Source organism: Staurois parvus, unplaced genomic scaffold (assembly GCF_062004578.1).
Source record: "Staurois parvus isolate SC_StPar_1 unplaced genomic scaffold, SC_StPar_1.0 ptg001284l, whole genome shotgun sequence".
NCBI lineage: Eukaryota > Metazoa > Chordata > Amphibia > Anura > Ranidae > Staurois > Staurois parvus.
In genome coordinates, this window is record NW_028319080.1 from 1,998,734 (window position 1) to 2,026,517 (window position 27,784).

Here is a 27,784-nt window from a genome sequence, read left to right on the forward strand (position 1 = left end):
TCTTTTTCAGGGGATGGGCTTGGCCCCCTAGTTCCAGTGAAGGGAACTCTTAAGGCGTTAGCATACAAGACATTTTGGAAAATTTCATGCTCCCAAATTTGTGGGAATAGTTTGGAGATGGCCCCTTCCTGTTCCAACAAGACTGCGCACCAGTGCACAAATCAAGGTCCATGGATGAGCGAGTTTGGGGTGGAGGAACTTGACTGGCCTGCAGAGTCCCGACCTCAACCCCATAGAATACCTTGGGATGAGTTAGAGCAGAGATTGCAAACCAGGCCTCCTCACCCGACATCAGTGCCTGACCTCACAAATGTGCTTATGGAAGAATGGTCCAACCTTCCCATAGACACCCTCCTAAACCTTGTGGACGGCCTTCCCAGAAGGGTTGAAGCTGTTATAGGTGCAAAGGGCGGGGCCAACTCAATATTGAACCCTACAGATTAAGACTGGGGGCCATTAAAGTTCATGTGTGTGTAAAAGCAGGCGTCCAAATACTTTTGGCAATATAGTGTATGTCAAAGGTTATTCTGGACCTTGTTTGTTGTTATGTCTATAGTGTAATATACCATACTTGGCAATCTATCCAAAATCATACTGACAAGACTGCAAATATCTGCAACCAATGTTGAACCATGTATATGCCCTCTACACAGTATAAATACTCCTGTAAAAGAGCAGCCCTGGTCCATGCACATGTACGAGTCAATAAACACTTCCATTTGTGCACCGGAAGTATAAGTGGTCTGACTAAATTCCACAAGACCAGCGCTGTACCTATCTGCAGCAGCACTGCTATATCTTCCTCTTCTCACAGGACACAGAGGTGACAGAGGGAGCCACGGGCTCCTGTTGCTGTCAATCAGATCCTTTGAGGGAGCAAGGGGCATGGCTGAGCTGCACTGTGTATGTCAATGGATGCACACAGTCTGGTTTGAGAGCACACCCACACGTATTCCCCCATAGCACACATCTTCCCCCATTGCGCAGAGCAGGTAAGTATAGCAAGTATAGCATTTTAGGTAAAGAAAAAAAATACCTTCACAACCTCTTTAACCACCTCCCGCCCACCATATAGTAAAATGATGGGTGCAAGGTGGTTCTCTCGTTCTGGGAGGACGTCATATGACGTCCTCCCATTCTTACCACGCATGCGCTGCTCAGTGAGCGCGCAGCGCGGCGATCGGCGGTTCGCTGTGTCCCTCGGACACAGCGGATCACCGATTCACGGAAAGAGCCGAAGATGTCGGCTCGGTCATGTGATCAGCTGTATCCAATCACAGCTGATCACATGTAAACAGGGAAATGTCGGTTATCGGCATTTCTCTCCTCACGAGCTGTCACGCTGACAGCTCGAGAGGAGAGCAGAGCTGGTAATCGACTTTCCGCGGAGGGGACATGTACACTGATCATCAGGGCACTGATGATCAGTGTGCCCTGATGATCAGTGTAGCCCCAGAAGTGCCACCTGTCAGTGTCCATCAGTGCCTTGTGTCAGTGCTCATCAGTGCCACATATCAGTGCCTACCAGTGCACATCAATGCCACATATCAGTGCCCATCTGAGCTGCCTTTCAGTGTCACCCATCAGTGCCAATCAGTGCCACCTATCAATGCCAATCAGTGCCACCTATCAGTGCCAGTCAGTGCCGCCTATCAGTGCCCGTCAGTGCCGCCTATCAGTGCCCGTCAGTGCCACCTATCAGTGCCAGTCAGTGCCGCCTATCAGTGCCATATATCAGTGCTGCCTTTCAGTGCCCATCAGTGCCACCTACCAGTGCCTCCTCATCAGTGCCACCAATCAGTGGTTGTGCTTGTGGTTAAAGCCCAAATAGGGACACAATATGCATACTGGAGGTAAAGAATAAATACAGCCAAAGCTTTTTTGGCTGTACTTTTGGTAATCACATTAGTTTAGTTCATTTTGTGCTCCTGTCACCTATTTTCAGCCAACAGTGGGCTAAAGCCTGCTGTTGGCTGAAGTCACAGAGAAAGACCAGGCCCTGAACAAAACCTGAAAAATGATTGGGATCCACCCAGATGCCTGACGGGCAGCTGGCTCAGCCTCTCAGCACACCAAGAGCCTTAGCAAGCCTCTCCATTCCCCTCCAGAGCCTGACACTTCAGTGAGCACTGGAGGGGCAGAGCAGAGAGCTGACTGACAATCACAAGTTCTCTGCAGGCTGAAGGCTGAGTGCTGAGTGATCAGCATTGTGGGCAAAATATATGCAAAGCAGATACTTTAAAATAAAATGCTGTGCAGTGCCAAACAGGCCACAGAGTGAAGCTCTCCAAAGCAGGACTGAAGGTATTTAACATTGCTGAATACACTAAAAGTGAACTCATCCTTACCACTAAAAGCAGCTCAGCAAAAGACACATTCAGCAGTAGTTAGAAGTCAGCTACAACTCACTGTTCAACATTCTGAATGTTTAGGACTTGGAGGTTAGTCACAGACTGATGACTCTGATGATCTGCAGCCATCTCTCATGGGTGTCACTGTAGACTGATATGATGCTAAAACTGCTTCTTGTGTAACCAGTTGCCTTTAGCTAAAATAAGTAAATACATTTTAATTTCCTTCAATTGTGTGTAAATTAACAGGATTATTCACTGCTGCTATATCAGGCTGAATCTGTTTGAATCATTTGTTTAGTGCTAGGACTGAAGGCATAATCTGGCTATTTACAAAGCCCTATACGTTATAGCATCTCACCTCCTGTTTGGTTGAAACGGCTCATCACTGTCCTTACATTGTGTCTGAATAGAGGTTCATTGCCTTTTAAGATATTTGTATGTCTTTCCCAGTACTCGGGTCCTTCATTCTTCTCCATCCATGTTGTCACAGGACGAGCCAGATGAGACTCACTATTGTAATTCATGAATTCATGTTCATCCACATATCCAACTATGGAGAACTCTGGTAAATCCAATCCTTTATCTGAGATTCCAGTGTAATAATACCGCAGAGTGTGCCCATCTGTGAGAGAAATACAGACTGTTATATATAACAAACAGTGCGACTGTCAGAGAAAGACTGAGACTTTACATATCGCACAATGTGACTGTCAGAGAAAGACTGAGACTTTACATATCACCGCACAGTGCGACTGTCAGAGAAAGACAGAGACTTTACATATCACCGCACAGTGCGACTGTCAGAGAAAGACAGACTTTACATATCACCGCACAGTGCGACTGTCAGAGAAAGACAGACTTTACATATCACCGCACAGTGCGACTGTCAGAGAAAGACAGACTTTACATATCACAGCACAGTGTGACTGTCAGAGAAAGACAGAGACTTTACATATCACAGCACAGTGTGGCTGTCAGAGAAAGACAGAGACTTTACATATCACCACACAGTGTGACTGTCAGAGAAAGACAGAGACTTTACATATCACCGCACAGTGCGACTGTCAGAGAAAGACAGACTTTACATATCACAGCACAGTGCGACTGTCAGAGAAAGACAGACTTTACATATCACAGCACAGTGTGGCTGTCATTATTAAAGTAGAATTCCACATAAAGCCTAACCCGTCTTAAAAATGCTTCCTCCCTCCATCACCTATGCCGACTAACCTGTGTATGAAAGATGTATATACTTACCTATTTTTAGCCCGCTGCAGTCCGGTCACGTGATCCCAGCCTACTGTGTCAGCCAAAAGCAGCTGCAGGGCAAGGGGCGGACTGACAACTCATGGGGCCCCCGGGGGAAATAGGGGATCATGGGGCCCCTGTGTCCTTGCCCAAACTCAAAAAAGCTTATGAAAAAAGTACCAGGGGCATCTCATGGGGCCCCCTACTGACCCCGGCCCTCGGGCTGTGCCCGAGTATCCAAATGGTCAGTCTGCCCCTGTGCAGGGCACAAGAGGGGCCACTTACAACTTAAGGGACATAAGAGCCTATTATATACTGTATACAGTTGTGCAGCGCTCTGTTAACCTCTTTCTATAGACCCATAGCCTATCAACAGCGGACAAGAAGCTTTGCCGATGCGGGCTAACATATCTGTATGTCAGGCAATAATTAATGCAGTCAGTCCGTCACCTGTCCCAGTGCGCATAAAAACACCACCATAACCCACACCAGCATCCTGATCAACCCATACCCCATACCAGCATCCTGATCACTGCTATACCCCATACCAGCATCCTGATCACCACCATACCACATACCAGCATCCTGATCACCGCCATACCACATACCAGAGTCCTGATCACCACCATACCCCATACCAGCATCCTGATCACTGCCATACCCCATACCAGCATCCTGATCACCGCCATACCCCATACCAACATGCTGATCACCGCCATACCCCATAGCAGCGCCCTGATCACCGCCATACCCCATACCAGCATCCTGATCACCGCCATACCCCATACTAGCATCCTGATCACCGCCATACCCCATACTAGCATCCTGATCACCGCCATACCCCATACTAGCATCCTGATCACCGCCATACCCCATACTAGCATCCTCATCACCGCCATACCCCATACCAGCATCCTGATCACCGCCATACCCCATACCAGCGTCCTGATCACCGCCATACCCCATACCAGCATCCTGATCACCGCCATACCCCATACCAGCACCCTGATCACTGCTATACCCCATACCAGCGTCCTGATCACCGCCATACCCCATACCAGCATCCTGATCACCGCCATACCAACGGCCTGATCACCGCCATACCCCATACCAGCATCCTGATCACCGCCATACCCCATACCAGCACCCTGATCACTGCTATACCCCATACCAGCGTCCTGATCACCGCCATACCCCATACCAGCATCCTGATCACCGCCATACCAACGGCCTGATCACCGCCATACCCCATACCAGCATCCTGATCACCGACATACCCCATGCCATCGCCTTGATCACCGCCATACCCCATACCAGCATCCTGATCACCGCCATGCCTCATACCATTGTCCTGGTCACCGCCATGCCCCATACCAGCGTCCTGGTCACCGCCATGTCCCATACCAGCGTCCTGGTCACCGCCATGCCCCATACCAGCGTCCTGATCACCGCCATGCTCCATACCAGCGTCCTGGTGACCGCCATGCCCCATACCAGTGTCCTGGTCACCGCCATGCCCCATACCAGCGTCCTGATCACCGCCATGTCCCATACCAGCGTCCTGGTCACCGTCATGCCCCATACCAGCGTCCTGGTCACCGCCATGCCCCATACCATTGTCCTGATCACCGCCATGCCCCATACCAGCATCCTGGTCACCGCCGTGCCCCATACCAGTGTCCTGATCACCGCCATGCCCCATACCATCGCCCTGATCACCGCCATGCCTCATACCAGTGTCCTGATCACCTCCATGCCCCAATACCAGCGTCCTGGTCACCGACATGCCCCATATCATTGTCCTGATCACCGCCATGCCCCATACCAGCGTCCTGATCACCTCCATGCCCCATACCATCGCCCTGATCACCGCCATGCCTCATACCAGTGTCCTGATCACCTCCATGCCCCAATACCAGCGTCCTGGTCACCGACATGCCCCATATCATTGTCCTGGTCACCGCCATACCCCATACCAGCACTCTGATCACCTACATGCTCCATACCAGCATCCTGATCACCACCATACCCCATTCCAGCATCCTGATCTCCGCCATACCAGCATCCTGATCACCGACATGCTCCATACCAGCATCCTGATCACCGCTGTCAGAATTTCTATGAGACGAAATAATACTTCTTCTTTCCAACTCAAACTATAATGGTCTTTAACTTAAGAGGCCCAGAAATCCAGAGTATTTCAGGTCTCAGTTCAAGCAGGATGCAATCTTCTTCCTAACTGAGACAGTTTGTTTTTTGCAAACAAAGCTGTTTTACAGAGCTCATCTTGTTGAACAATGGATCTCTCCCCACATAAGGTCTAGGAGAGATTCTTCTGATTGTTGTGCATATATTATTTATTTGACAAGTACAGAATTAAGAAAAACGACACCTCAGAACAGGAACAATGGGTTCTGTCCTTCTATTGCAAACGGAGAAAATGAGCAATATTTACCAGCCTTTGCACGCCTCATAAATGTATACTGTAGGGACATCTTGCGTCTGAGATTAAATTACACACAGGTGGATTCTATTTACTAATTAGGTGACTTCTGAAGGCAATTGGTTCCACTAGATTTTAGTTAGGGGTATCAGAGTAAAAGGGGGCTGAATACAAATGCATGCCACACATTTCAGATATTTGTAAAAAAATTGTGAAAACAATTTATCATTTTCCTTCCACTTCACAATTATGTGCCACTTTGTGTTGGTCTATCACATAATATACATTTTTATTTTTGGTTGTAAGATGACAAAATGTTGAAAATTTCAAGGGGTATCAATACTTTTCAAAGAACTGTTCAGAGTTTTGACACAAGAACGCATTGTAAGAAAGGAATACTGAATATTATCATCACCCCTCTCCCATGGCCCCACCACTGCTCTGATCTCCACTTCCACCCCACCCTACATTCCTCATACTGAAGCCCCCCCAACACTCCGCACCTTTGACCTTACTACCATCGAGGAAGTCTCCAAGATCCTCTCTGATGTCCGCCTCACCTCCTGCCCCCTCGACCCTATCCCATCACAACTCCTACGACCTCCCTCCCCCTCCATCCTACGCTCCCTCACCAACATCTTCAATCTCTCCCTCTCCTCAGGCATTTTTCCCTCCCCTCTGAAAAATGCACACATCACCCCCATACTTAAAAAGCCCTCCCTGGACCCCAATGACCCGAACAACTTCAGACCCATCTCCCTGCTCCCATTTACATCTAAACTCCTCGAGCGCCTAGTCTACACCCGCCTATGCTCTCACCTCAATGACAACAACCTCCTCGATCCCCTACAGTCCGGCTTCCGTCCCCTACACTCCACCGAAACTGCCTTACTCAAACTCTCCAACGACCTGCTAACCGCCAAAGCTAATGGCCACTATTCAGTGCTCCTACTCCTTGACCTCTCTGCGGCCTTCGACACAGTCGACCACCCCCTCCTCCTCAAAAAACTACACTCCCTCGGCCTCAGAGATTCTGCTCTCTCCTGGCTCTCATCCTACCTGTCACAACGCTCTTTCAGCATTACCTATAATGCTACCACCTCCCCCTCACTCCCCCTCTCTGTTGGGGTCCCTCAAGGCTCTGTCCTCGGTCCCCTTCTCTTCTCCATCTACACCTCCTCCCTTGGCCAACTCATACACTCTCACGGCTTCAACTACCACCTCTATGCCGACGACACACAAATCTATCTCTCAACCCCCCACCTCACCCCCTCGGTCTCTGCCCAAATCACACACCTACTGAGCGACATATCAGACTGGATGTCGCTCCACTTCCTTAAACTGAACCTCTCCAAAACCGAGCTTCTTGTCTTCCCCACAGCCTGGACCCCACCCCCCATTGACTTCTCCATCACATCCAACAACGCCACCATCAAACCCGCCCCGCAGGCCAGAGTACTTGGTGTCATTCTGGACTCCAACCTGTCCTTCCAGCCCCAAGTCCAATCTTTAACTAACTCATGCAGACTCCACCTCCGCAACATCGCCAAAATCCGCACGTTCCTAACCCCAGAAACCACTAAACAGCTCATCCACTCCCTCATCATATCACAACTCTACTACTGCAACTCCCTCCTCACTGGCCTGCCTCGCCGCTGGCTATCCCCACTTCAGTCCATCCTGAATACGGCTGCCAGACTCATTCACCTTTCCAACCGCTCCATTTCTGCCACCCCCCTCTGCCAATCCCTCCACTGGCTTCCGATTGAGCAACGGATTGGATTCAAAATCCTAACACTGACGTACAAAGCTGTCCACCATACTGCCCCGAACTACATCACTGACCTAAAATCCAAGTACCGCCCAGCACGCACACTCCGCTCCTCACAAGACCTCCTTCTCTCTAGTTCCCTGGTCTCCTCCTCCCATGCCCGCCTCCAGGACTTCTCCAGGGTGTCACCCATCCTCTGGAACTCCCTGCCCCAACCCATCAGATTATCACCTACTCTCCTCTCCTTTAGGCGCACCCTGAAAACCCATCTCTTCAGGGAAGCCTACCCCACCCCCTGCTAACTTGCCGACCTCCTCCACTCTTCCTACCACTCCATCCCCCACAGCTATCTCCTCCTGTGCCACCATCCCCTCCCTCCTAGATTGTAAGCTCCAAGGAGCAGGGCCCTCCATCCCCTCATGTTTTGCATTGTATTGGTATTGTTCTGTCACATGTTCTGTCCCCCTTTGTAATGTACAGCACTGAGTGAACTATCGGCGCTTTATAAATACTGTATATTAATAATAATAATAATATTAACACCGGCTGTAATGTGTAATCCTAATATATTTAGTGTGTTGAAAGTTATTTTATTGTAGAAATAGTGTACAGTATCTCACAGAAGTGAGTCCACCCGTTACATTTTTGTAAATATTTTATTCTATCTTTTCATGTGACAACACTGAAATGACACTTTGCTACAATGTGACGTAGTGAGTGTATAGCTTGTATAACATGTAAATTTGCTGTCCCCTCAAAATAACTCAACACACAGCCATTAGGACAAGAGATGGAGACGTGATGATGTCACTTCCGGTGCAAGCGCCATTTTGATACACCCATAGGAGTACACCCAGGAGTTCCTATGAGGGTTTGTGAGCATGCTTTTTACTCAATACATGTGAGTGAGCATTTATTGTATTTTAATATATTAATAAATAAAACAATATCACACGATGGAAGGATTCTTCTTCTTGTTTTTATAAACACTGATGAGGAAGCCGAGTTGTAATTAGATCATATGAAAACCACCCGGATATCAGGATCAGTGATACCTGTAAGTTCTGAAGGGGGATACCACCATTATTTGTGATACCGAATCTGATATGGAGGATTGGGCGGTTGGCTGTGCAGTTGAAAAAAGGTGGGATCTGTCACCGGTAAGATTGCTCCCTCACCTTCATGAAGCGCTTCGCTTCATGAAGGTGAGGGAGCAATCTTACCGGTGACAGATCCCACCTTTTTTCAACTGCAATATTTATGTTTATTGCTGGAGTTTTCTATATATCCAGCTATATTGAAGATAACACACATGGACGATTGTTTTTGTTTATTTACAATTGGTGGCACTTTTTTTGTGTTTACTTTAGAGTGTCACTTGATTTTTATTTGCGCATTCACTTATTTTTCATCTATTTATATAGCAGTATAGTCCCAAGTTTGGGGACTAGAACACAGTATATAAACTTATATATACACCGTTTTAAGTGGGCACTTGTTACATGTTAGTCGCACATTTATGTGGAAGGATTTTTATAGTCCTTGTGCATTGTCTTTTAGTCAGGTTAATTTATCCTGACCGTCCCATTGTTTGTTCATATAGGCACAATAGTGTCATTTGTCAGATATTTCTTCGCTACACCTTTTGGGCATTCATTTCATGCCAAGTGTTTTATCATGTGTGGTATAGTGATATTTGTTATTTCACCCTGTTTGGAGGACACAAATAGGTTTATGTATTTTGTTTTGTTGCGTGGTTTTGTTCATTTAATATAGTAGATATATCATTGTATATGATTGTATAGTATTATGAAGGATTGATTTTGTGTCATTATACACAGGAGGATTCATAAGGGGAATATTATCAACTTCACTTTGATTTAATATTTTACAGAAGTGTGGGAGCGCAGCACCGGTTTCTTTTATTTTGATCAGTATTCTATCCAGGTGTATAGCCAGGTGTCAGCAGCAACCCATCCCTAGGCCATTAGTGTATCCAGGGTAGTGCAGGTGATTCCCCATTGTTTTTTTTAACACACAGCCATTAATGTGTAAACCGCTGGCAACAAAAGTGAGTACAACCCTAACTGAAAATGTCCATTTTGGTCCAATTAGCCATTTTCCCTCCCCGGTGTCATGTGACTCCTTAGTGTTACAAGGTCTCACGTGTGAATAGGGAGCAGGTGTGTTAAATTTGGTGTCATCGCTCTCACTCTCTTACTGCTCACTGGAGGTTCAACATGGCACCTCATGGCAAAGAACTCTGAGCATCAAAAAAAAGAATTATTGCTCTACATCAGTGTTTCTCAACTCCAGTCCTCATGGACCCCCAACAGGTCATGTTTTCAGGATTTCCATTATTTTGCACAGGTGATTTGATCGGTTTCACTGCCTTAGTAATTACCACAGCTGTTTCATCTGAGGGAAATCCTGAAAACATGACCTGTTGGGGGTCCATGAGGACTGGAGTTGAGAAACACTGCTCTACATAAAGATGAAGCTCCATAGTAAAAACAGGGCTGTGGTGGTAGTAATATAAAAACCCCACTAGGGGGAGTACCTTTATTGGAATAAGCAATGGAACATAAAACACAAGCCTGTGGCTTGGAGGAAGTGGACGGCCCGTCCGCTCAGGGATGATGTGCAGTGGTGATGAATGGAGTTAAGCCTGTCAGATGTAGGGACCAAGGGAATGCGGCGTCCCGTGAAAATGTCACCGCGATAGTCAGGAGACGGAGGGGAAGCCCAGCGTACTGTCACAAGCAGGGGAGGTGTGGCCGGTTACCAGGAAGGAGTTTCGCGCACATGCGCTTTCTCAAGGGGGACTGTCACTCATATGCTATCACATAGGGGACTATCGGTCCCCTATGTGATAGCAATAAAATCATAAGTTAAGATAAAAAAAAAAAAAATTTACATGAAAGTAGAAAAAAATCCGAAAAAAATGAGAGCCTCCCCACCCCTACATACGCAGACATTTTGGTTCGGTTTCCAGCCACTTGCATTCTGAACTTTCGGTACCAGAATTTTCATTTCGGTGCACCACTAGTCTCAACCGAATAATTTTCAAATACTGTATATATCCCATAGTTTGTACACTCTATAGCTTTCACACAGACTAAATAATATAAACTATTTTGGGTTATTTTTACCACAAAAATGTAGCAGAACACATTTTGGCTTAAATTTTTGAAGAAAAATTTTCATTTTTTTATAATAAAAACGTAGGACAAATGTTAATTTGTTGATTTTTTTTCAAAATTTCGGCTTTTTTAATCCATATAGCAAACAATAAAACACCCGGTAGTGATCAAATACCACCAAAAGAAAGCAGTACCTGTCTCAAAAAATGAAAACAATTTCATATTGGCACAGTGTTACATAACTGAGTAATTGTCACTCAAGTGAAAATTGGCTTGGACTGGAAGGGGGTGAAAGTGTCCGGACTTGAAGTGGTTAATAACTATTTCTATTATACATAATCCTCATGTGCCCAATATATAAAAAATAAAAAATCATTTAGCCCTGCTGCAGGGAAGCAGCAGGATTTACTTTATTTTCAGCCAGCAAATTCGCTTTTCACTAAAAGCCATCTGAGCGGCTGATTAGCTGCTGGATCATTTTTAGAAGCAGCGGTAGAGGGTAGTCCCCCTCCTGCCGCTTGCCGTTGTTTTTCAGGTTAACTGTTCTTACCGGTGAGCCTGGAAAACAATCCGTCAGTCTGTATGTCTGGCCATAGAGGTGAGGAGAGACCAAACATTTCCGATCTAGGGCGGATGTAAACAAATTTATTTTTTGGAAAGCATCAGATCAATGTTTTTCTTTTTTGATCTGATGCTTTCAAGGGTAGAGGAGAGATCTGGAGGAGGAGTTTTATAGACGCCAGATGTCGCCATATGTCGCCATAAAAAAGGACCTGTCATGCTTTATTGTTATCACAAAGGATGTTTACATCTTGTGACAGCAATACAAGTGATCCAAAAAAAAAAAAAAACATATAGGGACAGTGTAAAAATAAAAATTTTCTGATAAAATAAATATTAACCACTTGCCTACAGGGCACTTATACCCCCTTCCTGCCCAGGCCAATTTTCAGCTTTCAGCGCTGTCACACTTTGAATGACAATTGCGCGGTCATGCAACACTGTACCTATATGAAATGTTTATAATTTTTTTGAGACAGATAGAGCTTTCTTTTGGTGGTATTTATTCACCTCAGGGTTTTTTTTATTTTTTGCTAAACAAACCAAAAACAACTGAAAAATTTGAAAAAAAAATGTAGTTTTTGTTATAAAATTTTGTAAATAAATTATTTTTCTCCTTCACTGATGTGCACTAATGAGGCTGCAGTGATGGGCACAGATAGGCTGCACTGATAGGTGGCACTGATGAAGAGCCACTGGAAGGTGGCACTGATGGGCATTGACAGGCATCAATGATGGGTACTGAAAGGCAGAACTCATATGGCACTGATAGGCGACACTGACTGGCACTGATAGGCGACACTGAAAGGTATCTCAGATGGGCACTGATATGTGGCATTGCTGTGGCACTGATGGGCAATGGCAGGTGGCATGGATGAGCACTGACAGCTGGCACTGATGGACACTGACAGGTGGCACTGCTGGGGCTACACTGATCATCAGGGCACACTGATCATCAGTGCTTTAATGATCAGTGTACATGTCCCCTCTGAGGAATGCCAATTACCAGCTCTCCTCTCAAGCTGGCAGTGTGACAGCTCGTGAGGAGAGAAATGCTGATAACCAGCATTTCCTTATTTACATGCGATCAGCTGTGATTGGACACAGCTGATCACATGACCAAGCGGACGTCTTCAGCTCTTTCCGTTGATCGGTGATCCGCTGTATCCCAGGGACACAGCGCACCACCGATTGCCACGCTGTACGCCCCTGGAGCTGCGCACACGCGGTTAGAGTGGAAGGATGTCATATGACATCCCCCTAGAACAGGAGAACCACCTTGCGCCCCTCATTTCCTTATATGGTGGGCGGGAGGCGGTTAAAAAACATTTTAAGAGGCCTGTCCCCCCGTGCTTGCGAGCAGAGGCTAACGCATAAGTAGGTCGCACACACATACAGTGGGGATCGAAAGTTTGGGCACCCCAGCTAAAAATTTGTATTAATGTGCATAAAGAAGCCAAGGAAAGATGGAAACATCTCTTAAATTACAGATTAGACATTCTTATAATATGTCAACAAAAGTTAGATTTTATTTCCATCATTTACACTTTCAAAATAACAGAAAACAAAAAAATGGCGTCTGCAAAAGTTTGGGCACCCTGCAGAGTTAATAGCATGCACTGCCCCCTTTGCAAAGCTGAGGCCTGCCAGTGTCATGGATTGTTCTCAATTGTTCTGGATGCCAACAGTCTGGTGTTCCTAGATCTTGAACTACGGACAGACTCTGATGGCAACATCTGCTCTAAAACGCATTTTAAGCCTAGCGCAGGCAATTCCTACTTGCACGCTAGTAGCCATCACCACCCCAAATGGATCCGTAATGTCCCTTTTGGTCAGTACTGCAGGTTAAGGAGAACATGCACCACCAGAGGTGATTATGAGGAACAGAGCGCCATCTTGAGGACCAAGTTCCTTGAAAAAGGCTACAGTGAGGTCCACATCGAGGAAGCATACCAGAAGTATTGGGGCCAATATGAAGAGAGTCCACTGCATATACCACACACAGCTGCCAAAAAAGCCACTAAAGACCCCAACAATAGATTTAATAACCAGGTCAGGTTTTGCACCAGGTTCAATACTAAAGCCTTCGACATACAGCGAAGCATCCAAAAGCATTGGAAAATTCTTAAGCAGGACCCAGTTCTTGGTCAGGGCCTTGCCCCCAGACCTGAAATTGTGTTCAGGAAACCTAGGGATCTCAGGAGTCACATAGCACCCAGTAGAATTAAGAAGCCTCCTGCTGGTGCCAGGAATACGGTCAATCCTTGGTCTGCCCTGTTTGATCAAAGCGGCAGTTTCAAATGCGGTGTGAGCAATTGTGGAACCTGCAAATACATGTGCCACAGAAAGAAAGAGGTGGCTGCCACCAATGGCCGTACATATAAGATTAAGCAGTTCATCAACTGTGGTACTTCTTTTGTGATCTATGGGCTCATCTGCCCCTGTGGCCTCCTATATGTTGGCCGAACCATGCGCCCCTTCAGGTCAGGTTTGGCGAACACAAATGTAACATCATTAATTACAAGGAGAGCAATAAAGGCAAAAACAAATATTCCGTACCACGGCACTTTCAGGAGGCACACAGTGGTGACCCATCAGGCATGAAAGTATTTGGGATTGAATCCATCACAGGAGATTCAGATGGTGGAAGAAAATTCCAAAGACTATGTAAGAGGGAGACCTATTGGATCTTCACTCTGGGTTCCCTCTCACCCACTGGGCTTAATGAAGATCTTGAGATACATGGGGTCATCCACTGACTCCCCGTTATGCATAGGTACCTTCTGCTGAGCTGCACATGTTCCCTAGAGTCCTACTCTCATCCTTTTTGTCTCTCTCCCAAACCCCCTCCTTTTTTTTTTTTTTTTCCTCTCTCTCCCCCCCCTCTTTAGTGCTAGTTCCATCATTTCCCTTGTGACCTATAGTGGGTACACCATCCACTACAGATGTATGCTTTAGATATATTCATTTTCATCAGCTATGATTACTATAGTATCATCAGTATAGCTACCATTACCCTGCATCCTTACACATTAGGTTGCTCACTTCATATTTATTGTGTCACCCTTAGGCGCTTGCGTATGACCGCATTCCCATGCGCTTGTGTCTATGGGTCATTCATTGGTCACCCATTTTTTAATTCAGTTTCCATATGTGTGTGTGGGTTTATGTATGTATGTATAGACATGTTTTTTACCAAAAAGCAGTTGCTCATGTGGATGTGTTACACACACATGTGCGCACGCATGTTGTCCAGTGAGCTCTCTTCGAGCACTGCTTTCTCATCCTGCAAGTGCTTGTTCCATAGCGCCTTTGACATTTTTATATAGTGCTTATATATAACACATATATACATCTTTTGTACATTTTTTATATAATTATTAATTTTATTTTATTTTTTATTTTTTTATTTTTATTTTTTTTTTCTCTTTTCCTATATATTTATATTTCTTATGCTTCCATGTCTATGCATGCACACATATACCATACACTATACCAATTTTACCAGATATTATACTATATTGTAACAATACTTATTTAATTTTATTTTATTTAAACTTTGTGAGCCATATTAAGAAGTTTTTTGTAACGTTTTATATCAACATTTATGTTTTACTAGTGATTTATCTCCTTTGTTCCTGTATATAGTATCGCATGTGCATATCCATCCATGGTGCACTACATTGCCACACATGCCTACGTTTCATCATATGACTATACTAGAATGATAAGCACACACCCTGTAGGCTGCATCTCTATGAATTAATAAGTGTCTCTGCTGGGTTTCAGATCTACTCTCTATATTAAATCCATGTCCCATGGTTGTCTATGGCAAGCAGAGCACTAGGCAGCTTCGTAGCGTTGCTCATCCATCCATCCATTTATTTAAAGGCGAGCAGTGCAGTGCATCACCAGGGAAGGATTTTTATTATTTATTATTTTTTATATATGTGTAATTTTCCATTTATTTATTTATTTTCCACTGTGCACACTTCTTATGGTTCATATGATTTTATGATTGTCACTAGTTTCAATGGTTTTATTTGTGCGTGTATATATATATATATATATATATGTGTGTATGTATTTTTTATAGACCTTTCGTGTTTACTTACACTGTGTCGATTGCCCCTGTGACTCCTCCACCTGCACAGGGGAGTGTCCAGGATGGCCCATGTGACCTTTGGTTTAACTAGTAGTGAGCATACAAAAGAGGGAGCAGACATTTGGTCAGTTGGCTCTGAGGAAGAGGCAAGTCCTCGAAACGCGTCAGCCTTTTGGATGTCTAAACTCCCTATTGCGGACTGTTACTCAGCGCGGTGTTGATCCAGCTGTTCTTTTATGATGTGCCTTGACTATATTGTCGTTTGTGAGTACAACACCTACTTTATTTTTTATTAAACATTTTTTATGGTAATGCACTAGGCCTGTGCGCCCTCTTTTTGTTCTTTCCCCATTCAGTATATTTGGATTCCCCCGGTCTATTTGAGGGCAGCAAGGTGTGCATGTTCCAGGACACTCTTAATGTGGTTGTAGCATCGAGTCCATCCCCAAGCGCAGGAGCATTTGTGTTTGCTGGAACATATAGACAAGCCTGATGCATTTTGTAAACAAGTTCTGTGGACCTATGAGGTTAAAATTGAACTTTTTGGCCGGAATGAGCAAAGGTACAATTGGAGAAGAAGGGGCACAGAATTTAATGAAAAGAACCTCTGTCCAACTGTTAAGCATGGGGTTGGATCAATCATGCTTTGGGGTTGTGTTGCAGCCAGTGGCACAGGGAACATCTCACGAGTAGAAGGAAAAATGGATTCAATAAAATTTCAGCAAATTTTGGATGGTAACTTGATGCCATCTGTGAAAAAGCTGAAGTTAAAGAGAGGATGGCTTCTACAAATGGATAATGATCCTAAACATACCTCAAATCCACGGGGGATTACATCAAGAGGCGTAAACTGAAGGTTTTGCCATGGCCTTCACAATCTCCTGACCTCAACATAATTGAAAATCTATGGATAGACCTTAAAAGAGCAGTGCGTGACAGACAGCCCAGAAATCTCAAAGAACTGGAAGACTTTTGTAAGGAAGAATGGGCAAAGATACCTCAAACAAGAATTGAAAGACTCTTGGCTGGCTCCAAATGCGTTTACAAGCTGTGACACTTGCCAAAGGGGGCAGTACAAGATATTAACTCTGCAGGGTGCCCAAACTTTTGCAGACGCCATTTTTTTGTTTTCTGTTATTTTGAAAGTGTAAATGATGGAAATAAAATCTAACTTTTGTTAACCAATTATAAGAATGTCTAATCTCTAATTTGATGCCTTTTGGAGATTTTTCCATCTTTCCTTGGCTTCTTTATGCACAATAATACAAATTTTTAGCTGGGGTGCCCAAACTTTCGATCCCCACTGTATGCAAATGTGGTCCGTACCACACATTAGGTATCGCTGCAAACGTTATAGCAAGAGCAATAATTCTAGCACTAGACCCCCTCTGTAACTCTAAACTGGTAACCTGTAAATATTTTTAAATGAGTTTTTCCAGGTACTGCAGTTTGTCGCCATTCTACTAGCATGCACAACTTTGGAGCGTGACATGCTAGGTATCTATTTACTTAGTGTAACATCATCTTTAATATTTTACAAAAAAATGTTAATATACAGGTGAAACTCGAAAAATTAGAATATCGTGCAAAAATTCATTTATTTCAGTGCAACAACTTAAAAGGTGAAACTAATATATGAGACTCATTACATGCAAAGCAAGATAGTTCAAGCCGTGATTTGTCATCATTGTGATGATTATGGCTTACAGCTCATTGTATTGCTAGAGAGGTTTTTTTCTTCTTGTGAAAGTGCATGTGATCAGCACAGGGCCAATCAGCACTGTCCAGACAGCGGTCAGGAGATTTCCATCCTCCTAGAGAAAACTCCTCCTACAAGCTTTAACCAGTGTTCTGTTGAAGTCACGAGACTGCTGATGAGAAAAGGTATGTAGTCGTTTTTATTTACTAAAATAATTTAATTTCCATGTTGTGTGTACTGTGGGAGGCCAGATATAGTGAATGCGGGGTCCTGGGTTTGGTAACACTTTAAGCTTGTGATCTACCAGAACCCCCAGATCCTTCACCATTGATTCCCCCAGTTGTACCCCCCCAGTATGTATGATGCTTGCATATTCTTAGCCCCCAAGTCCATAACCTTACATTTATCAACATTAAACCTCATTTATCACATAGTTGCCCAATTACACAGAGCATTGAGGTCGGCTTGTAAATTGGAGACATCCTGTAAGGACGTTATTCCACGGCACAAATTGGTGTCATCTGCAAAGACTGAAATGGGATTTTCAATCTCAGACCCTATATTGTTTATAAATATATTAAAAAGAAGGTGTCCCAACACTGAACCTTGGGGTACACCACTGACAACCCACAGACCATTCAGAGTATGAAACAGTAACCACTACTCTCTGAATACGATCTTTTAGCCAAAAATATGGATTTTTCCAAGCCTGTAGACTTGACTTTACACATTAGGCGTGTGTGGGAAACTGTGTCAAACGCTTATTTAAAAATCCAAGTATACCGTGTCCACCGCCACCTCTCTGTCCAAGTATACCACGTCCACCGCCACCCCTCTGTCCAAGTATACCACGTCCACCGCCACCCCTCTGTCCAAGTATACCACGTCCACCGCCACCCCTCTGTCCAAGTATACCACGTCCACCGCCACCCCTCTGTCCAACTATACCACGTCCACCGCCACCCCTATGTCCAAGTATACCACGTCCACCGCCACCCCTATGTCCAAGTATACCACGTCCACCGCCACCCTTCTGTCCAAGTATACTGCGTCCACCACCACCCCTTTCCAAGTATACCACGTCTGTGATGATCACAGCCTCAGACCCCAGCCCTTCTCACCAAACTCGTGACCGAAGGACTAGCCAATCTCGAACCGCGCTGTCATGTGTGCAACAATGCCACGCCCAGCTGCACCCTGCACACAGATTTTCCAGCTAATGGACCACTTGCAGCCTTGGAGCGATTGTTACTGGGTCAGGTTAATTACACAATTGACCCTTCACACTGCCACCACCTCCTTTTTGTACAGAGAAAGAGGAAACTCGGCAATATCAGCAATAACACTATGATGTTTGAATAACCGTCTGTATACCACTGTCACCGCAGGCAGGGTATATAGAGGTTTAAAAACACACACAGTAGCGCTCTTCAGAGACATGGGTTCTTAGTTTGCATTAAAGAGCTTTAGAAACAGTTCAACACTTTCAGAAAGTAAGATTTATTACTAAAAGGTCAAAAGGGTGCAATAAAAATATTTACAGAAAAAGATGTAGCCAATATAGATAAAAAAAATATACAGAGAGCAATAACTCAGCAAAGAGATAACAGAAAGGAATTTAGGGAGATAATGTACTTGCCAAAAGTACTGGTTTAAGCAGTGTTCAAGTTTCAGAGCAAGTGGCCGTCTCCCAAAGTTGGTTTCGATGTTAAAAGGGAGAATCTTCAACTTAGCTCAACTCAGCTTAGCTTTCTGCTCTAAGCATAACAGCTTTTCTAGGAACTCAGCAGGGTGTCTCCTTGAAGCAGAGAACCAATCGCCTCATTTGGGAAGGGAGGTGTAGGTGGAGACCCCAGCTAGGACCAAAATCCCTCACAAGTTGATATCATGACCCATAACTTACCCTCGGTGCATTTAGCAGCCTAGCCACTAGTAGATTAATATGCAGAAGCATCTGCTGAACGTTTAGATATGAAATATGACATACCTGCTTAAGACGGTTAAGGACAATGATGTATTTAGGTTTCCTGCTGCCCTAGACAACAAAAAAATTTGCTCCCCCACCCACTCACAGAGAGACCCTGACACTGACAAACACCCCCCCCCATGATAAGATCCTGACATTGGCCAACAACGCCCCACCCGAGAGAGCCTTCAACTATTACCACCCCATATACATGGCAGCCTCCCCCCACCCTGGCAATAGAGAGAAGACAGTCACCTCCACAGCTCCAGACATCCCAGGAAACAAGAGTCAGGCTCTGATTACACCATCAAGCAGCCTGCAGCCTCTCCCAGATCCCACCTGGTCCCCATGCTGCGTGTTCTTTCGTCCATCCCTTCTTTTGGGGGGCAGTGCTGCTCCCCTGAAAAATGCTGCTGCCCCCCTGAAAAAATGCTACCCTAGGCAAATGCCTTGTGGTAAATACGCCCCTGGTTAAGGAGATATTTTCTGTTCTCCTGTAGATGTCAGCTAGGGGGTGTAATATATCAGGCAACTTGTATTAAAGTGACCAATCTGAATATATGCCTGGTTTTTATGTAAGTCTTTCATAATCCAAGATATGAAATCATAGGGGAAAAAAGGATTTTTAAATGTGAGTCCATTTTATGACTACCTGGAATGTCTTTGAGCTCAGTGAAGGACTTGGTTTTATGGCTTTACGATATCCCAGATTGAGAAGCCAACAGACATCTGGGCACCAGCTAGGTTGGGCTTTTATAGCTCTGGAGCTCTCCCACTGAGCCTGATTGCCTGTGATCTTTGCATCAAACAGACCACATGCCACTCAACAGAGAGGGAGTGGGGATGAGGGAAGCTGATTTGGGAGTAGAAAATGATAGAAGATGGAGGCCTTTGCCAAAATGGAGGTTCGCATCCATCTCTATGTGCATGATTGCTACAGCATCCACCGCCACCCCTCTGTCCAAGGTTTTGCTCACCTTCTCATAAAAAGGAAATCATATTTGTTTGACAACTTCTGTCTTTCATGAATCCATGCTGTCTGCTACTTAAAATATTTTTCTCCAGTAAGAACACATCTGTGTGGTCTTTTATGAAACGCTCCAGTATCTTCCCAACTATGGAAGTTAAACTAACAGGTCTATGATCACTTGGTAAAGACTTTGATCCCTTTTTAAATATTGGGATCACATCGGCCTTACGCCAATCCAGTGGTACTATGCCAGTCATTAAAGAGTCTCTAAAAATAAGAAACAATGGCTTTGAAATGGCAGAGCTCAATTCTTTAGCCACTTGATTGGTCACAGCTTGACACATGGTACAAGGCTGTTGTGAATAGCCTTGTACCATGTGACCTCTGTGATCATTCACAGATTTCACTAGTAGTAAGCAATGTCAGAAGTGACATCTTGCTTACTACTATTCATGTGATCACTGATTGGCCAATCAGTGATCGCATGATTGGGACCTCAAACAGAGGTCACATACAGCGATCAGCGTTCTTCTGTGTATTCCGGACACAGCGGGCATCGGATTGCGGTGCCGCACGCTCCCAGGGAGTGAGCACAGCTTGAAAATGCGGGCGCCGTTTATGAACGGCAACCAGCTCCTGCACTGCTCCCGTCCGGCTGCTTATGTACATGGGCCGGACACAGCGTAACACCGATTGCTGTATGGGACCTCTGTGTGAGGTCCCAATCAAGTGATCACTGATTAGCCAATCAGTAATCACATGAATAGTATTAAGCAAGATGTCACTTCTGACATCATTGCTTACTACTAGTCAAATCTGTGAATGATCACAGAGGTCACATTGTACAAGGCTATTCACAACAGCCTTGTACCATGTGTCAAGCTGTGACCAATCACAGCTCTCACAGTATATCTCAATGGCTGCAAGAATGCAGCCAGAGAGAAGGAGAAATTGATTTTACAGCCTTTATGAATGTAAAAGCAAATCAGTGTAAAAAAAAAAATCATCACCCCCACAAGTAGTACAGTGTCACTATGGTGACACTGTACTGCTAGGGTGACAGTATGTTAAAAACATAAATATTAATAAAAAATTTTAAAAAAAATTATAATTTTTGGTTATAAACTAATTTGGGTTATTTTTTTTTTACTAAAAAAGATAACTGAATAAATTTTGGACAAGATTTATGAAGAAAGATTTCTTTGCAAAATGTTATAAGAAAAACACTTTTTTTCAAAATGTTTGGACTTTTTCATTTATATAGCAAAAAATAATAAAAATCCCAGTGGTGAATAAATACCACCAAAATAAAGTTTTAACTGTCTCAAAAACATGCTAAAGAATTCATATGGGTACATTGTTGCATGACTGCACAATTGTCATTCAAAGTGTGACAGCGCTGAAAGCTGAAAATTGGCCTGGGCAGGAAGGGGGTAAAAGTGTCCAGACCTGACGTGGTTAAGGACCCATGGATGTATGCCGTCCGGACCAGGTGCTTTATTCCCCTTTATATGGTCTAAATATTTCTGGATCATCAATTGTGAGCCAATGTGGATTAGCTGGAGCTATGCCAATACCATGCCCATTATGGACAAGAGCTCCCCCATGCTCCTTTGTATACACAGAGCTGAAGAAAGTATTTAATAAATTTGCCTTCTCTTTGTCCCCAGTCACCCCTCTAGATTATTCTGTAAAGGGCCTACATGCTCGGACCGGACCTTTTTACTATTAATATATTTGAAGAATTTTGGGGGATTGGTCCTGCTATCATTTGCAATCTGTCGTTCGTTTTAAATTTTTGCAACCTTCATTTCCTTTTTGCATATTCTGTTATATTCTTTGTAATGTTCAAACGATGATAGTGTTCCTTCATTTTTAGATTTAATAAAAGCTCTTTTCTTATTATCTATAGCTTTTTTAACTATAAGACACATAGGTTTGATTTTTAGCCTTTTAAACGTGTTGCCCATGAGAATATATTTTGCAGTGTGTTCACATACAGTCTTTTTGAAGAACTCCCATTTCTGTGTTGTGTTCATTGATGCCAATATTCCCTCCTAAGTCTAAGTCATAGAGAGCAGCTCTCAGCCTTGGAAAATTAGCTCTCTTAAAACTGTGCGTTTTTATTTTTCCCGTATGTGCTTGCTGTTTACAGCTAACAATAAATGAAATCATTTTATGGTCACTGCTACCCAGATGTTCTTCTATATGGACATTCGTAATAAGCACTGCATGGTTTGAAATTACCAGGTCCAGCAGAGCATAATTCCTAGTTGGGGCCTCTATGAACTGTACCATAATTGTCCTGTAGTAAGTTTATACATTTTTGCCCTTTAAGCAGTACCATTACTCCAGTCAATTTCCGGGTAGTTAAAAATCCCCATTATTATCACTGTCCCAGCCCTTGCAGCACTTTTGATCTGTGCAAGGAGCTGAGCATGAGCCTCCTCATGAACACTGGGAGGACTATAACAAACTCCAATAATTACCTCTGTAGTACGCACCACCATGTGCAGTTCCACCCATAATGCTTCAGCCTCATCACCCTCTCCAACTAGGTCCTCTTTCACACTCGCTCTGGGATCACTTCTCACATAGAGACAGACACCACCACCTTTCCTATTTATTCTGTCTCTCCGAAAGAGAACATAACCAGGAATATTAATGGCCCAGTCATGTGAAGAATGAAGCCAAGATTCAGCAATACCAATTAAATCATAGTTCTTTTCATGCACCAACGCTTCCAACTCACCTATTTTGCTTGGTAGACTTCTGGCATTGGTGAACAAACACTGTAATCGATTGACACCTTGTTCACACGTATTTTGTATATTTTGTATTTTCATACAAAAATGGTACCAATTTCACTGGTTGTTTGTAACATGGGAACGTTCTTATCATCTGCCATAGCCCTCCCCCCATCTTTACCCATTCCACCCACCAATAAGGACTGACCCCTGTCTGATCTGTCTACCCCATTATAATCTAATTCTCCCTCCCCCCTAGATCCTAGTTTAAATACTCCTCCAGCCACCCCATAAACCTCTCCCCCAGCACAGTAGACCCCCTTCCATTTAGGTGCAAACCATCTCTAGCATATAGGTTGCACCCCATAAAGCCCTTTCATTTTTAAAAGCCCCAGCCATTCCTAAAAGAACCTCTGCCTAATAAACACCAACCCTTCACCTTATTTAAATACAGTTTTGGTTAAAATTATATTTTATTTTTATCAGGACAAGTAGATTGGGACCCAGATTTAGTCCCCAGGACAAGTAGTTTTTTAAAACATTTCTACATCCCTGGAAAATGTGCAGAAATGCATGCCACGCTTGCATTGCCATTTAGGCTGTTTACATCTGCGCATTTCAGAATGCACAACAACTCGCACACAAAATGCACGCTTTGCTGTGCATTTGGAAAACGTGCGTCCCACTTGCGTTACTATTTGTTTGCATCCGCACCTATCTGAACACATGGCGACCTTTGCATTTTGAAAATGCGCTCCAACACGTGTCGTGCTTGTATTACCATTTGTTTGCATCTGTGCATTTCCGAATATTATTATTATTATACAGTATTTATATAGCGCCAAAGGGTTTGCTCAGCGCTGTACAATAGTGGGGAATACACAGCAACCTGCAATAAAACATGCTTTGCCTTGCGATTTCAAAATGCGCAGCAATGTGTGTCATGATTGCTTTATCATTTAGGCTACATTTGCATCTGTGTAATTCAAAATATGTGGCACTTGTCATGCATTTCAAAAACACTTGCATTACCATTCATTTGTCTCTACGCATTTCTGAGCGCATGGCGACCTACAATAAAATGCACGCTTGGCTGTGAATTTTAAAAACACTCAACATTGTGCATCACACTAGGGTTACCATTTGGGCTGTATTTGTACAAAAAAAGCACAATTCGCACATACAAACACGCATCACGCTTGTCTTGCCATAAAGCCGACGTAAGCGTGATGTACGTTTGCAGTGCATTTCTGCCCATCTATGGCCAGGTTTAGTCCCTTGCCTTGCCATAATCCTAAGGTAAGCGTGATGCACATTTGCAGTACTATTCTGAAATGCACTGCAAAGCCTGCATTTTCTGTACGGATTGCATGCAGATGTAAATGAAGCTAATTGGTAATGACACCCCAAACACGGAGAGCAGATGCGTGTTTTGCATCATGACAAAATGTGCTCCAAATGCTCCAAAATGCATGCTGAAAAACATGACACTTCACAACTGAAAACGTTCTAGAGCTACATTGGAGCATTTGTCGCATGTAGGGCAGCCGATTCAAGTGAATAGGCTGCTCTATGTGCGATGCATATTTATGTTCTAAAAATGTGCAGAAAACACCAGTGAGAATTCTATAGGAACGCTTCTTATCAGTAAAATGGCATTGAAGTTGTTTTGAAGCAGCAGGGAAGTGGTGCTACTTTCATGTCACAAGTGTGAACCAGGACATACTTCCTTTAGACAGTCGCACTGAAAGCTGACATGAAAATCGCACTGCATAATCCCTGCTGATTGCCCACTACATGGCTAAATGTAAAGAAAAAAAACAAAACAAAACTTGGCCTGGCCTCCAGAAATGCATGTTCTGGGCGTTGGGCAATATGATTTATGCATACCTGAACTCAACCACACCCCAGACTCAGCAAAACCAAAACTGTTTTTATACCGCCAACACACAAAATGGTTCTCTCAGCTGTAAGCATATGAAGGACTTCATCCAAATCAAGATTAATAAATGTATAAACTGGGCTTATACATCTGACTATCAGGGTCTCATTTTTACATGAAATTCGTACTCCAAGAAATACTAAAAGGCAGAATCATCATAAACACATTTGTATCCCCTTCCAACTTTGTGAGACGACAAGATGGACACCTTTGAAGCTAGGATCACACCTGTATGTCTGCGTTCTCCTGTGTTCCCTGTGAGTATAGGAGAATGCAGACTTACAGGGGTGAACCTAGAAGACCAAAAATGACACATTAAAGAAGTGCTTACTCCTTCTACCACGTCGCATGGAAGTGCATTGCATAGGTGTGAGCGGGCTCTATAGACAATAATGAATTCCTCTAATGACACAATGGCCAAAATATGACAAATCACACAGGTGTGAATGGGAAACTAACAAAAGGTATGTAGTCAAAGGACACCCCACTGCCACACATCCATTTACATGGACCACAAAGTATTAATACACAAAAATGAAATTATTGCTTCAACACACAAATCCTTCTTTTCAGCAAAAAACTTTTGCAGCACTACCCCCGAAGGAGCCACTTGTATGATGTCCATGGGCTTCCCTTTACTCGCCTAGCAGCCAGGCACAGTATATTTCTTCAGCCAAATACACTCACACACACTTCAGCTCGTTGTCTTCAATGACCAGTCTAGGGGATGCTTTGCTTTTGGAGTCTATTGTAGAACTGGGGATAGGGATGGGGAATTGTAGTAGACACTCCAAAATCAGAACTATTCACACTGAGGACATCTAGCTGATCTCTTAGTTGGGCATTGTAGAAGTCTTGACTAACAATAGATAGCAGAATTCTCTTTGTCACACAAAGCAGCAAGTGATTTAGGAGTGAGCAAAGTCACTTTAGCAGTAGTAGTAGTTACAGGGCTGAGCTCCTCAACTAATAAGCCAGTTATGACAGACTGTGACAGCCCAAACGTAGCTAGGTAAAGTCCTTTGCACCTGGACAGTAGTTTTTGGAACAATAGCCAGTGTTCCCTTTTTCTAGACCCACGCTGACTATCAAGCACCAGGGAAGGTAAGAAGCACACAGAGCCCCCAAATTCCTCAATGTCAGTACTCACGAGGCACACGAACAGAATGGTTGCCACCTTCCAATCATCCAGTGATACCAGACAGGCTTTGGTGGACAACTCCTCTCAGTCAGCTTACTGTAGAAGCAGGTCCCTCTCTAACTTCAGGTCCTCAGGATGTCCCACCTGAGGCCACATGGTGGGAGGTGCCAGATGAGGCAGTCTGCCTCTAGCCTGGCTGGTGCAATCCACTCCTGGAAAAGACCCTGAACCCATGTGCTCCCAGAGTATAAATACCACTCCCAGCATGCAATGTGACTGCCTTCCCCTGCAATCAGCCAGGTCCGTATCCATATTCATGCTGTTAACATGCCTAGCTCCCACCTAGGTTCTGGCTCTCATAGCTTCCTGAAGGAGGACAGAACTCAGACCAACTCCAACAGCATCACATCATCATAAGCAGACCTGAATAATCAATCACAGCACTCTGTTAGGCAGAATATCACACTGAATTTACCTGACAGACTCTCTGGGAAGCAGAGAAACACAGCTATGCTGAACCTAAGTATACATATCCTAGACCTGACTAGGAGGGGCTACACTTTCTATAAAATAAATGTAGTCATTCGAAGGTTGGATGGGATGTTTTGTGTGCTATGATATATTTGATTGTTCAATGGTGTGTACATTAGACTACAAAGAGGGACAACTGAGGAGGAAAGGGGGGCCGAGGGATTAAAGCCGGCCGTTCAGCGGTGACCAGTCGAATTTTCATCAGTGTGTGGTCGTCCCTGTTAAACAGAATTCAATTGTTCGATTGACTTCTGTTGAACAAACAAGTTGGAGAACTTTTGTTGATCAGTGTACTCTGTCAGTGACGAGTCTGGTTGTCTGAATTCAGTTTCCTGGCACATGGGATGGAAGAATCTTTTTGTGTTGAACCTGCTGGCTGAACTGAAAAAAAAAAAAACTCCCTATGGCCAGCTTTAGTCCCAGATGAAGGACTGCTGGGAGCTCTGCATCTGTCACACAGCATTCAGAATTTTTTTTAATCATGTATAGTTGTGTGCGGAGCATTGCTAACATGATCGATAGATCGATATTATACCTCATACACGGGATGACACGGCCCCTCCCCCCCCATATACTGACACTGTACTCACCGGAATGGACTCCTATGACGGCCATAGAGATGAGTGTGATGACACAGAGCTCCATCTCCTCCTGTGTACAGACCCCCCACTCCTCTCACCTCACCCACTTCTACTGACACTCTGTGCAGGAGGGGGCGGACACTCTGCACACAGGAAGCTGCTGATTGGAGGATAATTACCTCTCATCCAATAGGGTAATTCATACATGGGTGATCACCAGTTGCTGGGTAGAGGCAGAGTGTAGAGGTTGGCTAGTGGAGGAATAGAATGGGACAAAGTGAAAGTAAATGCTGAGATGTCAGACAAAGCAGAGGGGGAGGAGCTCAGTGTGGGGGAGGAGTCAGTGTGGGGGAATTCCACATCTCAGCCATCATCGCTGTGCGGGGAGAGGGGATTGGTTGGCACAGGAACTACAGCGGCGTTACCAGCAGACATTTTGTCATTCGCAGCTCAGAATACAAAGGATGATTTTCTATTATCACCACTAATATGAACACCTAAAACCCAACTCTGGACACTTGTTTTAGTGCTGGACAGGGAAGGGAAGTTAGGGTTCAGTTACAATCACTCTCTGTGTCCTTT

General features: G+C 44.3%; 1 protein-coding gene across 1 annotated transcript in view; it reads right to left on the minus strand.

The window, feature by feature from the left end:
- The window catches only part of LOC149437618 (class I histocompatibility antigen, F10 alpha chain-like), a 98,494-nt gene extending 71,148 nt beyond the window's left edge, over positions 1 to 27,346 (minus strand). Inside the window, exons 1-2 of the mRNA XM_089660868.1 lie at positions 27,212 to 27,346; positions 2,713 to 2,976 (exon numbers count right to left, since the gene is read on the minus strand). Of these exons, the coding sequence (XP_089516994.1) occupies positions 2,713 to 2,976; positions 27,212 to 27,266 (319 nt within the window). The 5' untranslated portion in view covers positions 27,267 to 27,346. The remainder of the gene's footprint in view (positions 1 to 2,712; positions 2,977 to 27,211) is intronic.
- Between the last annotated feature and the right edge of the window lie 438 nt (positions 27,347 to 27,784).